Source organism: Leptinotarsa decemlineata, unplaced genomic scaffold (genome assembly GCF_025532065.1).
Source record: "Leptinotarsa decemlineata unplaced genomic scaffold, Ldec_3_MD MMD2_tig00000882_RagTag_RagTag, whole genome shotgun sequence".
NCBI lineage: Eukaryota > Metazoa > Arthropoda > Insecta > Coleoptera > Chrysomelidae > Leptinotarsa > Leptinotarsa decemlineata.
Window position 1 is genome coordinate 5593916 of NW_027412556.1, and position 14775 is coordinate 5608690.

Below are 14775 nucleotides of genomic sequence, written 5' to 3' on the forward strand. Positions count from 1 at the left end.
TTTTATTAATAGACTTGTAACAATTAATATATTTATTTTACAAATTGATTCAATCAATATAACAGGTACAGTATAAAAGCAGTATGATTTACAGTTGAAATATTACTAAAAAAGCTACATACAAAACGATTAACAATATGAAAGGCTTTTTTGGAATGATTAAAACTGACAACTTCAGACATGTTTTTCCCTTGTATTATATCCAGCAATGGAAAGTTCTTAAGTGCTATCGTTTTTAATCTTTCTTTTCTTCAATTGAAAAAATATGTCTATAATACAACGTTGAGAGATTTTTCAGTGCTTTTTGTTTCGGAGAAATGATAATTAAATTTTTTATATGGTCTTGAAAAAGTATACCCTTTATTTTGTTACATTATTCAAATTGAGAAAAAAAGATTTAAATAATAATGCTGCTGACAAGAACTCAAAATAATTGTATTGACATATCAACGTTGTCTGTCAACTTTGGCTTCGTTTACTTTACAATTCTGGTCCCTTTGTCAAGGGAAATTTAGGAGATTGTAAAATCTAAGATTATTTGTTGATGGATTTGGCGAAATTCCTTATAATGTAGGTGTTATTTTTTTGTTTCACTTGTATATTTGTAACCAACTCCTTTGGACTCGATTTTGACAACTTTAATCATAGCACAATTCTGAATCACATATGGGGCAAATTCTAGTCATTTATTGAATAAGTGTAATAATTTAGGAATAAATTATGCTTTACGAAGTAATACTATTTTTCATTATTATTTTATATATATTTTTAATTGAAGTTTTGGAAATCCTAGATTCAGACCTCTGTTCTTGATTTATTTTTTTACATCTTTGAAACTGTATCAGAGGAAAAGAATGAATAGGTTTTATTAATAGACTTGTAACAATTAATATATTTATTTTACAAATTGATTCAATCAATATAACAGGTACAGTATAAAAGCAGTATGATTTACAGTTGAAATATTACTAAAAAAGCTACATACAAAACGATTAACAATATGAAAGGCTTTTTTGGAATGATTAAAACTGACAACTTCAGACATGTTTTTCCCTTGTATTATATCCAGCAATGGAAAGTTCACTTATTAAGAATTGGTGACAAATACAATAATTTCATAAGTTTATCTCATTATCCTGATCAGGATCGCCAGGATTAAATTTCCTCACAGAGCCTCTGTGTGAGAGCGAGACAACCATACTGTCTGTGCATGCATATATATTTTATATTAAAACAAATGGGCTTGAAATAGCAAGCTAAACTAAAAAGTGGAAAATAATTAAGTTTGGAATACTAAAAAAACATGCTTTAATAGCAACACAAACTAAAAAATAATTTGAAACTAATTGAATTTTGTGTTCAACATTGATAATAAGTCCTATGGTTTGGTGTTACTAATGCCTTTCAATAAGTCTGAAATCAGAAATCTATTTCCAAGAAAAAAATTTTGTTGCTTAATATTGAAGAAGAAAGTAATACAAATCATGAAATTATGAAACAACAAAAATTCATTGGTGCTTCGGGGCGACTTCATTGATTCCAGTGGCGCATTTGCTTTTTCAAGTACAGAAAGTGTGGGGTGCTAACCAAGTATTTATAGCAATGGATATTTAGCACCTCACGTTTTTTTACAACGAAATTAATTTTTTGTAAATAGATTTATTCACATTTCAGACTTATTAAAAGTCATTAGTTACATCAAGCCATAAGACTTATTATCGATGTTGAACACAATCTTTAATTAGTTTTAATTATTTCAGTTTGTGTTGCTATTAAATCCTGTATTTTTAGTTTTTTAAACTATTATTTATTGGTTTTTCTTTACTATAAGTAATTGTGGTTATACTATTAATGACGGTGGGACACCAAAAAAACCACTAGGTTTATCTTCTTCTTACACCTGCTCGTCATTGCTTGTTCGTAATTTTTTGGCCTAAAACAGCACAGTAATCAAGCCTCAGCCACCGTATTCACCAGATTTGTCCCCTGCGACTTTTTCCTGTTCCAAAAAGTGAATATCAGAACTGCTTCGAGGATTGGAAAAAATGATGGCACAAAAGTATTATACCTGAGGGGGACAAAATAGAAATTGATGAATAAATTAATATATTTTGAATAAAATTAAAATGAACCATATTTTTTTGGAGAGAAAGTAAACTGTTGCACCAAGTTTTGACTTAAAATTCCTGATTGCCGTCAAAGTAAAAAAAACTAGCACAAGCAGTTAAAAGGAATAATTATTATTTTCGTTCCTTTACAGTGGAGGCGGGGGGTGCGGCCCGCCCCGGGCGGCAATTTTTAGGGGGTCAAAATTTTACAGTAAATAATAAAATATATTTTGTAAATATTTGAACCATTTCACATTTTAACGCAACTATAAACTGAAGCATAGCCCAGTCAGTGGGCTATGCTTGAAGACTGGCAGTAAACAAATCTAAAGAAATGAACTTTAAATGTTCAAACCAGTCTCGATATACCTACACAGTAGGTTGAATAGACTGACGCACATCAGAAAACAACTACTCCCCTGGCTAATACCACGAAGGGTGTTGGATTATATCCGACAGGCGTCAGTCAGGAATCTTCACAGAAAATTTCCTGCATATGCAATTGGCAATACAACTGAAAGAGTCGACCTTCAATTTTGGAACGGGCACACTTGCAGACTGTAATGAAATACTCTGAAAGAATTCCGATTTTCAATTATTGAATATCATTGACTTTAGGTCGATGATGGTCACTATCTTGCACTGACGAGTGGCTAATGAGCCCGAAACCGGTCTGTAAGTGTGCCTGTTCCAAAATTGAAGGTCGACTCTTTCAGTTGTATTGCCAATTGCATATGCAGGAAATTTTCTGTGAAGATTCCTGCACTGAACGCCTGTCGGATATAATCCAACGTCCTTCGTGGTATTAGCCAGGGAGTAGTTGTTTTCTGATAGGCGTCAGTCCATTCAACATACTGTGTAGGTATATCGAGACTGGCTTGAACGTTTGAAGTTCATTTCTTTAGATTTAATTTTATATTAAATTGAAATACCTAATCAAGAGGGCGGCAAAGTTGTCTTCCGCCCCGGGCAGCCGATATCCACGCTACGCCACTGCTTTGCAGATATTTTTTTGTTATTCCCACCTATCACTCTTGCCATTTTTTTTTTCTTACTGTGAGTTTTCACATGATTAATTAAGCAGGAATTGTATTTGGTCTCGAATGAACATATTGTACATTTGTATGATTCAAGTTGAGAAATACTTCTATGAGTCTTCACGTGATTTTTTAGAGAACCTTTCACTTTTGTTTTGAAATCGCACTCTGCACATTCAAACATCTGCGGATTTTCATCGTGAATGCGCTTCATATGCGCTGTCAGGTTGCCGGGCAAGTTCGTCTTGTAAGTACATAAACTACACTGAATCTCTGATAACTTGTGACGTCTTATGTGTGATTGCAGATAGGTTTTCAATTTGAAAGACTTGTCACACAAGTGACACTTAAACTCTTCTGTTTTGGTTGAACTTAGGTGTTTCTGTTGGATATGTAATCTCAAGGATTGCTTGCGTATATTTTTGAATGAACAAAGGTTACACTGTAATAACTCTGGAGAATCGTTATGAATTATACTGTGCAATTTCAAACTGTGTTTATCTCTCGCTTTATATTCACATAAGTCACAATTGAATGTTTCCACTTCACTGATATCCTTATGAAGTGCCTCATGTCGAATGACTTTATCTTTGTAAATTGATTTATATCCGCAACTTCCGCAATAAAAAAGTGTACTCTTGGAACGGTCCATGTGAACTCTTGAATGATTTTTCATGTACTGCTTGCTATATGTTTCATAAGAACACTTCTCGCACTTGATTTTCTCCAGTTCATTAGGATCTTTGTGTCTTAATATATGTCGGTCAAAATCTCCTTTAGTATTAGTTTTATAAGAGCAATCAGGACATTTCCATTTTTTAGTACGCCCGGCATCAGAATGATTCTTTTTAATATGTTGGCGAAATAAATACTTATGATTCGTTTCCATCGGGCATTCCTGACACTTGAACAGCTTCTCCTTTGATGGATCAATATGAACAATCATGTGCCTTTTTAATCGATATTTACATTTTGTCTTGAACGAACATTCTTCACATTTGAAGTTCAATAGATTAGGATGCTCGATTTCTTCTTTTGACTTTTGACTATTTTCTCTAACATCAGTTTCTCCACTTCTAGGCACCGGCTGAATGCTGAAAGAAAAACTTTTGAAAATCGTATGGAGTGTATTCTGGTACTCCACCTAGAGATTGGTTGTTAACGTTGTTATTAAAAATATAATATAACAATCACTCCTACCTGACATTGGGTAGCTCCCAATTTTCATTTAATTTCAAACTACTATCATTTGGAGACAATATGAATGTGAAAGACTCATCACACCCTTCAACGTTATTCCTTGGTCCACAAAAGCTCATCAATTTTTCTTCATTTGTTGAATAATCTTTCATGAAATTGATGAATTCCTTGAAATCATCATAGCATATTGCACAAATGATGGGATCGGCAGTAATATTAGACTTCTAAAAAAGTGTATACAAATGAAGTTCATCATGGAATATTAACAATTAATGATTCATTTAATTGATAAACATTTTTATAGCAAAATGTATTTATAAATATTTTTTGCCCAAAAGTAACATATACTCACCATTTCAGGAAGATATTCTTTGAAAAGTTCTTCCAAAGTTGTTTTTTCAATCGAAGTATTTCTTAATTCTACATAATTATCAGCTAATTCCAAACACAAGCGACATACTCTCAATTCCTTGTGGAGATGATCTGCTCCTCCTTTTACTTCAAAGTATATTTTTTGTAGGTCCAAAATTTCATTTGTCTCAGAATTCGTGTATGGAAATAAAACATCTTCTGTGTCAGTATATTTTGATTTGAACTTGAATGCATTTTCTAGGCGATCACGGCATTCATTACATAACATTGGTTCAGTGAAGCATATCAATTTCTGAAATAAAAAACATTGCCACTTTTTGTTCTCAGCTGAATGAAATTATATAAATTTATGAAGCTTGATGAGATAGTAATTATGGAAATCTGCAAGTCTGTGAAGAACTTGCAAGTGATGGAATCTAAACGATAGAATTATTTCTGACAGTTTTAAAAATATTTTAAATAGTCAAAACATTTCCCAAATATTGCAGCCACTGATTATGGAGATATTGGTGTATTTTTCTTGTAATTGAAAAAAAAACCTGTCAAAAAGTCTCCTCATATGTATTGCTATATTATTGGGGTTTGAAAATATGTGAAACACTTCAACTATTTGTTACAGGTAACTTCTTAACTCACTTGAAAATTGCCACAAATAACTGTTATTCCCTTGAAATATTAAGATCAGACTTTGGGATATTCCGTATTACGAAAATAAAACTTCTGAAACATTCACCTCTCCCAAAGCTCCTAAATTAACGGATCTGGCAAATGCATGCCGGAAGACAACTACTTTCCCGGCTAATATTACGATGGACATTGAATTATATTCGACATTTTAACCAGTTCCTCATTAGAAAACTCCTGCAGATACTTCTCATTCATCCAGCAAGAGGAATCATTATCTTAATATATAATCATAAATTCATGATCAAAGGTACTTTGGTAAAAATCAGTGCAAATTGATGATTGATAATTCAATTCTGGTAGTAGTACTTTTTTGGTCATCACTGTAATAATTTCCATATGATTGAATAAGGAACCTACTCCAAACCTCTTAAAAGTGCTGCGCTATAATCGAGAATAGTTAAAACTCATTAATACAGTTTAATGTATTATTTTCACTATAAAGGGTTTTACAGAAACCGTGATATGTGTTTCTCTATACAATAGCTTTCTCAAGCGTTAATAATCAAGAATATTTACCAAATTCAGAATTTCTACTATTTCACTGGTTATTCCTTCAAGCTTTTCACAAGATTCAGAAGGTTTTATCTTCAAACATATTCTGCATATTACATTGTTTGTTTCTGTATAATTCATAATTTCTGTAATTCAAATTTAAGCTTTTTGTGAAGTTGAAAATAGTATTAAATTAAACCCAAACATATGTTATTCTGAAGTCAAAGACCAAAATGTGTTTTCTGAAATTGTAACTTGTAACATATTTATGCAGGATAAACGAAATGATTCGTCATAACTTTGTGACGTCACTGATAATACGACCTGCCAGCACAGCCAGATGGGAATGTCAAAACTACTGTATCAAAACTGTCAACTGTGAAAAGGAAAACTAAAACCACAGAATACAAAATAGCAAGAAATTAAAATTGAACAACAGACCAACCGTCTCACGGTAATTGGAGTTAGTTTGATTGGAACTTGGCTCCTGTGTTTAGGAGGGAGAAAATATCAACCTCACTTTCTATAATAATCTTGAATTTCAATCTTCCTCTTGTAAATGATTACTTGGTGATTGAAACACGGGCCGAGGTGGTAAAAATAACGGTTTGGTGTTGGGATGGAACTTCATTAATATTCATTATTACACCAAAGGTTCTAAACATTGCATTTCCAAAACTGAAAATCATGAAAGGACTTCAATAACAAAAGTATCACTTCAATCTTCAACTTTACTTTACTCTTTGATCTTTAATAATCATAAACCATGTGCTCGTCGCTCAAGGAATATGTTCGTACGCGACTCCAATCAGTAACAAGTGACGTATGACTGTGATGTTATGTTATTTGTTTTATCATTCCATGTTTATAGACATTTCATGTCAATGTTTTATCCTGAGAACATGATGTTCTATGTTCTAAGATTTTATCATTTTATTGCTCTAAGGTTTTAGTATTTTACCATTTACCTGGAGAAATTTAGTATATTATATAGTATATAGTAAATTGCACAATTGTGAGTAATTGAATTTTTTCTCTCCCATATGTTTATTATTTCAATATATGATTATATTAGAAGTTGAAGATAAAGGTAAGCATTACTTTTTTCATTTTTTTCCACAAAATGATCATGTTATAAAACATTTCAGTATCATCAAAATTTTCCACCACCTTGGGGTGGTTGAAACTGGTCTGCAGTGACTCAACAATGTATTTAGATCTTGATACATAAAGCTGCTCATTAAAAAACATCATGTCCTCTCATACTAGTGATGAAAAGACTTTTCCAATTCCTCGCTCTACTTACTTGGGTAACAATTCTCAAAATTCAAATGTGGGTTTTTCAAATTTGGAACCTACTGCTCAAGAATTTTACCCTGCAAGTGCAGGCTTCCATAATGGAGCCGTTAAAAAAAGACCACAGCAGCAGTTCTACAATAGAAACAGGATTAGGGAAAATGGAAGAGGACGAAATAGGTAAATAATATTAATATACCTTTTCAATGATGTGTAAAAATGTTATCAATATAGTTTTTTGATGTTATGATTCTAGTATTCTTTTTAATGAAGTTCAGTTCATTCTGTTATTTTTTCTGTCTTGGAATCCTACAATAAAATTCCCTGCTAAAAATATCAATTCATTAGCTCAATTTTCTCAAGGACTTACTCATCAAGATTTTCAGATTTTGAAAAAAAATACTAATTAATGAGTTTTATATTGTCTATTGAGCACCTCAATGCCTTACACTCAGACATTTCTTTTTTCAGGTTTGGCACTGGTCGAACATTCAATGGTTTCAGAAATGATTACAGTGCTGGTCACATGAAGGGCAGAATATCGTACAACAATAGTAGTGAAAATTCAGAAGATATAAATAAGGAGGGACATTATTTACAATCAACTGAAGAAAAAATGTTTGTAAACAATCTAGACCAATACTCAACTAAACATGTGACTTCTGCTGATAATAAAAATCTGGGAGAGTCCAGTTTTTCACAAAATAGGTATGTGGATAGTCAAAACAAGTCTACTTCAGGCTCTTCCAGGTCATTCAGAGGATATGGGGGAAATTCAGAAAAGTCAAAAAGAAACTTCAACTCGAATAAGAATTTCGAGAGAAACTTCTATGAAAACACCCACCAGAATTACCATAGAAATCTTCAGTCTTCTGAAAAGTTTCAACAAAATTCTGAAAAGTTCTGTCAACCTCATGAAAAATCCTTCCAAAGTTATGATCAACCTCCTGAAAAATTCAGCCAAAATTATGATAGATATTTGCAACGAAATGTTGAGAAACCAAAATTCAATTATAGGGATAAAGGCAGAAGATACGGAAACGGTAACTTTTGTAGATATGATGGTAATAATGTTTTTTCTGACAATAAGAGGAATCAAAATATGCCAGACCATCAGACAGACTATAAATGGGGTGACAGTGAATTAAGAGATCATGTAAAGTTGAATCCATTTAAAATGGGTTTCAAACCTCATTTTGAAAATAGGGCTAATAATAAAACTGATGAAGGAGGATCTTCAAATGATTGGAGAAAATCCAGAACTAATGATGAAAAAACTTCGAATGAAAAGTCCAATAAAAAACGTGAGTATTGTTTTCACTAGTTGTTGTCAAAAAATATGAAAAGGCAACATAATCTGTTTCATCTCGATTCTGCAAGCTCTATAATGGGCAACAAAAAAAGATTAATCATGATTCTCATTCTGCTTTCAATAAATTGAATTATCACATGAAGAACTGAAAATATCGTAGAATTAAAAAAATTATTAAAAGAATTTATACTTCAGGAAAGAATCTAGGATAAATAAAATATATATATTGTTTACTGATTTCACAGTTTAAATGTCCTAAATTTGTATGATAAGATTTGTGAATAGTCTTATACCAGAATAAATCTGTCTGACTATTCATGCTATTATATAAAAATTATTTATATATGTGTATGTATATGTATGTGTTATTATTTTATTTTTTTTGTTTTATTTGTAATTTTGTAATAATGTTGATTGAATTAAATTGATTAAATTGAAAAAAAAAACATCTAGCATACTTTTTATGGGAGTACGATCAAATATATTCTTCATTGTGATTTCACTGTTAATTCAGTCAATTTTCTCAGTGAATTAAGTTATTTTGTTTTAAATAATTAGTTAGCATTTCTTTACATTAACCTCTTATTGAATTCCAGTTGACGCAGCATCTCAAAGAGTGAGATTGGTGGAAATGTTGTCTCGTCGTATTTTAGAATGCCTGGTTTGTTGCGAAAAAATTAAAAATAGTGACAAAGTTTGGTCGTGCATACTTTGCTATCACATTTTACACCTTCACTGTGTATCTGCTTGGGCGAAATCATCTAAAATAGAAAACAGTTGGAGATGTCCGGCATGTCAAAATGTCTGCTGTGAATTACCTGAACAATACAAATGTTACTGCGGTAAGATGTTAGAACCTAGATACGAAGCTGGTACTATACCGCATGGCTGTGGAGAAATGTGCCTGAGAAAAGGCCGTACATGTGAACATAAATGTACTATATTATGCCATCCAGGACCTTGCCCAGATTGCACAATAATGGTTGCAAAACCCTGTGGCTGTGGGGCAACAAAACCGATAGTAAAATGTAGTAATGATGTAGAAATTGTTTGCGACTCGCTTTGTAATAAAACATTAGAATGTGGTGCACATAGTTGCAAATCGAAATGTCATTCCGGACTATGCAGCCCTTGCGAAGAGACTATCATTCAAGAATGCTTTTGTGGCAAAGAGGGAAGGAAGGTGGCTTGCTGCGCAGAATATAAGGGTCAAACTCATTATAACTGTGGAGAAGTATGTGACAAATTGTTATCGTGTGGCAACCATAACTGTCAAAAAATATGTCATGATGGACCCTGCGATGTTTGCGTCCGAGATGTTGATGCTGTTCAAACTTGTCCTTGCGGGAAGACACGTCTGCTGAAGCCAAGAACATCTTGTTCTGATCCGATTCCATGTTGTGATAAGGTATGGTTACTAGATATCTTTTGTCCATTTATTTTGAAAGTTCAACAGGGATACACAGCATCAACAAATCTCAAAATAAAGTTAAACTTCACTAGTAAGTGAAATACTGAACAGGAAAATGAACACCAATAGTTTTACATTAGCGACCGTTGGTATTATTGAATATATTTTTGTTGTTCTTCAGAAGTATGCAGTACTAAAATATCTAGATATACGAGGGTGATATGAAAGTTTTGACCTAACAAAAATACATGACATTTTTTCTTTTTTTTTTTTTCAACATAACTCTACACACTTCTATGATCGATGCTCCCATCTCTGTAACCCGTCCAAATAGTATTAGGGGTCTTTCTCTGCAAAATAATTGTTCACGATGGTGATTGCCCCTTCATTAGACAAAGAGCTCTGGCACTCAAGCGCAATTCGCATCCGCAAGGCGGATGGTCAAGCAGTTAAAACCGTAGTTCGTGGATTTTCGCCATAGCTGAGGTGTGACAGTGTATTATCTTTGTGAAACAGGATTTTCTTCTTCTGTAAATGTGGCCGTTTTTCCGTCTGTAGCTTCACAATTAATGATGCATAGTATTCTCCTGTAATGGTTTTTCCTTTTTGAAGATAATTTTCAATTTTTTTTATTAAGAATATAACAACAGAGTACAGTTCATCACAGTTGATACACTATAAATATAAAATATGTTGTTATTCTCTCTAATCAGCAAAAATACTGGTCTCCGAATTCACAAACATTCAACATGACAAGTGAAACACGAAAACTAGAAAACTGAAATCAATATAATCGCAAATATATACCGAAATACCTCCAGCTCTTCCTTCTCTGCAGGAATCACAGCCATTCGTATAAAACAATGTATTTCGTCCAACTTATTATGCAAACTTTGCATATTAGCATAGCAAATGCGAAGTTTATTTTTCAGTCTAAGAACTAGTTTTTTAGGTCATCTTCGTCGTTAATTAGGTTAACTTCGCTACCTTCGTCCTTTAGAAAAATGTTTCCATCCTTGACCTAGACAAACCTGAAATTGTGTTCCTTTCTGAACTTCCTGACCATTTTATATAGCTCCTGTTTTCTCTTTGTAAGGTATGGTCAATGTATATAGGTTCAATCGAAGGGTTATCGAAACTGATATCTTTGGTAGTGAACTTGCCGAAATGTCTCCTTACTCCCCATTTTTTTCACGATCTTCATTAGGTTTTCTACACTTTCTGATTCCGGAACTCCCTTAATCATAATAATGTTGTTACTAAGTTCTTTCTGTTCCCTAACGTCAATTTCATGGTTTAGTTGTTTTCTCATTTTGTTTTGTAGTAATGTGACAAACACACACGTTCTTTTGACATGTTCATAACTTCTGCTATCTCTCTCTCTCTCAATTCGGTGGTCATTTAGCACCATTTGGTGAACTTTGGCGATGTTTTCGTCGGTAGTTGCAGTTTTTGGACGTCCCGAACGTTCATCTTCTCTCAAGCTCTTACGGCCACAGTTAAATTCAACTGCTTAACATGTGATACAGAGTCCCCATACACAGAGAACAACTTATCTTTGTTTGTGTAGGCGTATTGCCTTTCAAAAACAAATATTTAATGACATCTCAACACCCGATTTCGTCTATTTGAATTAAAACACTCCATCAACTCACTCAAACCACTGTTACATAACTGTGCGTCCAAAATGGCTGAAAATCTGGTGAGTAACAGATGAACAACGAAATTCACTAGCTTTTCTTTACGAGTGGTGCCATCTTCATGTTGAGGTCGGAAAGTTTTTAGAGCACCCTCGTTTATCTATAAACTTCAATAGAGGTAGAGTGGTTTGAATTATGTTGATATAAAAAATGGTTTTTATACAAAATAACTTGAAGGTAAAAATATTTCAGAAATAATTTTTTCCGTCTCAATGAACATTTACACCTAAACTGGAAAACACTCTTTTTATTTGATCAATTCTATTCTCTATCTATGAGTAGATATCTGGATATATCATTAGATGAAAAGAAAATCTTGCATTTTACCTAAATTAAGAAAAACTCATTAAACTTTGCGTCATTTATTGTCATACCTTCTGAAAATAAATCTTTCTTGTGCTTCCTTTCAAAATAATCAATTATCTCGATTACGAATATCTGTTTTAGATTTGTGGAAAACCTTTGAAATGTGGCCAGCCTAATAACCCTCACAGGTGTGAACAATATTGTCATGAAGGAGACTGCCCCCCTTGTCCATTGACTACCGTTGTCAGATGTCGTTGTGGCAACATGGACAAGGAATTGTCCTGTCTAAAACTGACTACCAAGGCTGATGATGCTAGATGTGAAAAAAAATGTATCAAGGTTAGTTATCTTTGCACTACTGTTGAATATGTTGGTGTGTTTCCTTCTAATTGTTGTTATCATTTTATATAGAAACGGTCTTGTGCTAAACACAAATGTAATCAACGCTGCTGTATAGAAATCGAACACATCTGCCCTCTTCCATGCAACCATCAACTGTCGTGTGGTCAGCACCGTTGTGAACGTACTTGCCATTCTGGAAGATGTCCTCCTTGCATGGAAACCAGTTTTGAAGAGCTCTACTGCGAATGTGGAAAAAGCGTTCTTTTCCCACCCATTCCCTGTGGTACCAAACCGCCCAGTTGCAGTGAACCATGTTCCAGACAGCGACCATGTGGTCATGAACCAAACCATTCTTGTCATACCGGTCCCTGTCCTCAGTGCACCGTCTTGTCCAAAAGGTGGTGCTACGGAAAACATGAACAACGGGCAGCAATTCCCTGTCATCAGCAGAATTTCAGTTGTGGTTTGCCATGTGGGAAAGAAATGCCCTGTGGCAGACACAAATGTAACAAACCATGTCACGATGGTCCTTGTCCGAGCCCTTGCAGACAACCTTGCACCGTTTTGAGAAGTTTATGTGGGCATCCCTGTGGCAGACCATGCCACGACCCTCCATGCCCAGAAAGCAGTTGTAAGCAAAATGTACCAATCACCTGTTTATGCGGGGTCCAAAAAAGCACAAGACCTTGCATAGAAGTAGCAGACGAATTCAAGAACTTGCAGATGGCACAGATCAAAGAAAAAATGGGTGTTTTATCCGTTAGTCACGCTGTTGATATATCGGACATTCTTTATGTTCCTATGAAACCTTCTGTGCTCAAAATGTAAGTATACAGAATTTCCTTCTATTGAGGACTCCTAAAATGAATCGAAAATTTCGTAGACATTCATGGTACATTGAATTGAAATGAGTTGATTTATTAAAATTATTTGCATAATTTTTGCATATTTGCAATGAATTAATTCAATGAAAACAACTTTCGAGTATATAAATGAATAATTTACTTATATAAGGCAATCTAAAACCTGCTATCAATTTATGTTTCAGAAGTTATTGAAATGATTGTTATTTTATAAATGAATGTTCATTGTATTTTGTTGTACAATTTGGTTAGTTAACTGCTGCTAATTTTTCTCTGATCTTGAGCAAATTTTTACTGAGTTTGTGAATAATATAGAATTATTTTGTTTCAAAATTACGAAATAAATTCATGAAAATGACAATAAGGAACATTGCTTGAAATTTGGTTCAAACTACCAACTCTGAGTTGGCATTTATTGTGACAAACAACATTCCTCTAGAAATTTCTGATTTATAACAATTTGTTTGTTTTTTTTCAAGTTTGGAATGTACAGAAGAATGTAAAGTTTTGGAGAGAAATCGTAGACTAGCAATAGGGTTGCAGATACGGAATCCAGACCTCAGCCAAAAGCTAACACCGAAGTACTCTGACTTCATGAGACTGTGGGCTAAAAAAGACCCTCATTTCTGTCAAAGAGTTCACGATAAACTAACTGAGCTTGTACAGTTGGCCAAGAACAGCAAACAAAAAAGTCGATCCTACTCCTTTGAGTCGATGAATAGAGACAAGCGTCATTTTGTTCATGACTATTGTGAACATTTTGGAGTGGAGAGTGCCGCATATGATGCAGAACCGAACAGGAATATAGTAGCCACCGCAATCAAGGATAAATCCTGGCTACCAAGCATGGGCCTCCTAGAAGTAATTCAAAGGGAAAATGGACAAAGGAAGGTGCCAGGACCGATGTCGGTGTCAAGTAAAGGTACCCCAAGTAAGCCTGAAACTGTGTCATTGAAGTTGCCTATCAGAGTACAAAGGGCTGGTACCCCTCCCAGTGAAGTTGATAGTTACAATCCACCTTTATAGAACCGTATATTTTTACATTTATATGCAAGTTTATCTGTTATTTTCATTTAATAAACAAATAAAGTTTCATTTGGTTCAATTAATGTCTATTATTATTACTGTTAAGTATTGTGTCATGATTGTTACACAAGTTCTCATTGTAATCATCGATTATCTTTGATATTTTTGATAGATAAATAATTTTTTTTAATCTCCATTAATCATTTACATGACATAAGTCCAATGGTAGTCATAACATCAAGTAATTGATAGAGTTAAATGAAATGAATAAAAACACTTTTGTCTGAATACCACTGGAAAATTTTATTTATATGACCGGTTTTGGGTTTGATCCCATTATCAAGTATAAAACTGGAATCTGAATTTTGAAACATGGATTTTATAGAATTTTCAGGTATGCTGCAAGGACAGGTATTTGAGAGACAGAATGCCAACTTTAAATACCATCCTGAAAATTCTAGGGGTTGTTAAACTCATAAATCAAGTTGCTCGTTTAGGGGTATATGTTTCTGGTTTTTAATTGATTTGTTAATTTCCATGGCCTCCAACAGATTCATTTTTCTCCCTTTATTACATATATGTAGGATTTTGAGGTTATCTTTATTTATCTTGTAGTTTGATTC

At 33.5% G+C, this 14775-nt stretch overlaps 2 protein-coding genes across 5 annotated transcripts; one reads left to right on the forward strand and one right to left on the reverse strand.

Moving 5' to 3' along the window:
- Positions 1–14: 14 nt before the first annotated feature.
- On the reverse strand, positions 15–6211 carry LOC111513645 (uncharacterized). Of its 4 annotated transcripts, none has more exons than XM_074174897.1 (5): positions 5921–6205; positions 4698–5009; positions 4346–4569; positions 3041–4239; positions 15–1999 (listed from the first exon to the last, which is right to left on the reverse strand). In XM_074174897.1, exons 1-4 carry the CDS (start codon positions 6035–6037, stop codon positions 3045–3047), a joined length of 1848 nt encoding a protein of 615 aa, XP_074030998.1. In that variant the 5' UTR covers positions 6038–6205; the 3' UTR covers positions 15–1999; positions 3041–3044. The 4 variants fall into 4 exon arrangements, with proteins under 4 accessions (XP_074030998.1, XP_023025642.2, XP_074030999.1 ...); XM_023169874.2 differs by having other exon boundaries at positions 15–2068; XM_074174898.1 differs by lacking the exon at positions 3041–4239 and having other exon boundaries at positions 5921–6211.
- A 611-nt stretch (positions 6212–6822) lies between these two features.
- Positions 6823–14231, forward strand: stc (nuclear transcription factor, X-box binding stc). The gene is made up of 7 exons (XM_023169847.2): positions 6823–6986; positions 7045–7372; positions 7664–8496; positions 9101–9912; positions 12063–12260; positions 12333–13087; positions 13606–14231. Exons 2-7 carry the CDS (start codon positions 7149–7151, stop codon positions 14150–14152), a joined length of 3369 nt encoding a protein of 1122 aa, XP_023025615.2. The 5' UTR covers positions 6823–6986; positions 7045–7148; the 3' UTR covers positions 14153–14231.
- The last annotated feature ends 544 nt before the right edge of the window (positions 14232–14775 follow it).

Bases quoted from the DNA above. Each gene is read 5' to 3' on its own strand.
- LOC111513645 (XM_074174897.1), bottom strand. From the start codon at position 6,037: ATGAATTATACAGAAACAAACAATGTAATATGCAGAATATGTTTGAAG. The intron at 5,010-5,920 runs GTAAATATTCTT...TTTTTATTTCAG, and splicing joins TAGTAGAAATTCTGAATTTG to AAATTGATATGCTTCACTGA. The intron at 4,240-4,345 runs GTAGGAGTGATT...TTTTTCTTTCAG, and splicing joins TGGGAGCTACCCAATGTCAG to CATTCAGCCGGTGCCTAGAA.
- stc (XM_023169847.2), top strand. From the start codon at position 7,149: ATGTCCTCTCATACTAGTGATGAAAAGACTTTTCCAATTCCTCGCTCT. The intron at 8,497-9,100 runs GTGAGTATTGTT...ATTGAATTCCAG, and splicing joins TGAAAAGTCCAATAAAAAAC to TTGACGCAGCATCTCAAAGA. The intron at 13,088-13,605 runs GTAAGTATACAG...TTTTTTTTCAAG, and splicing joins AAACCTTCTGTGCTCAAAAT to TTTGGAATGTACAGAAGAAT.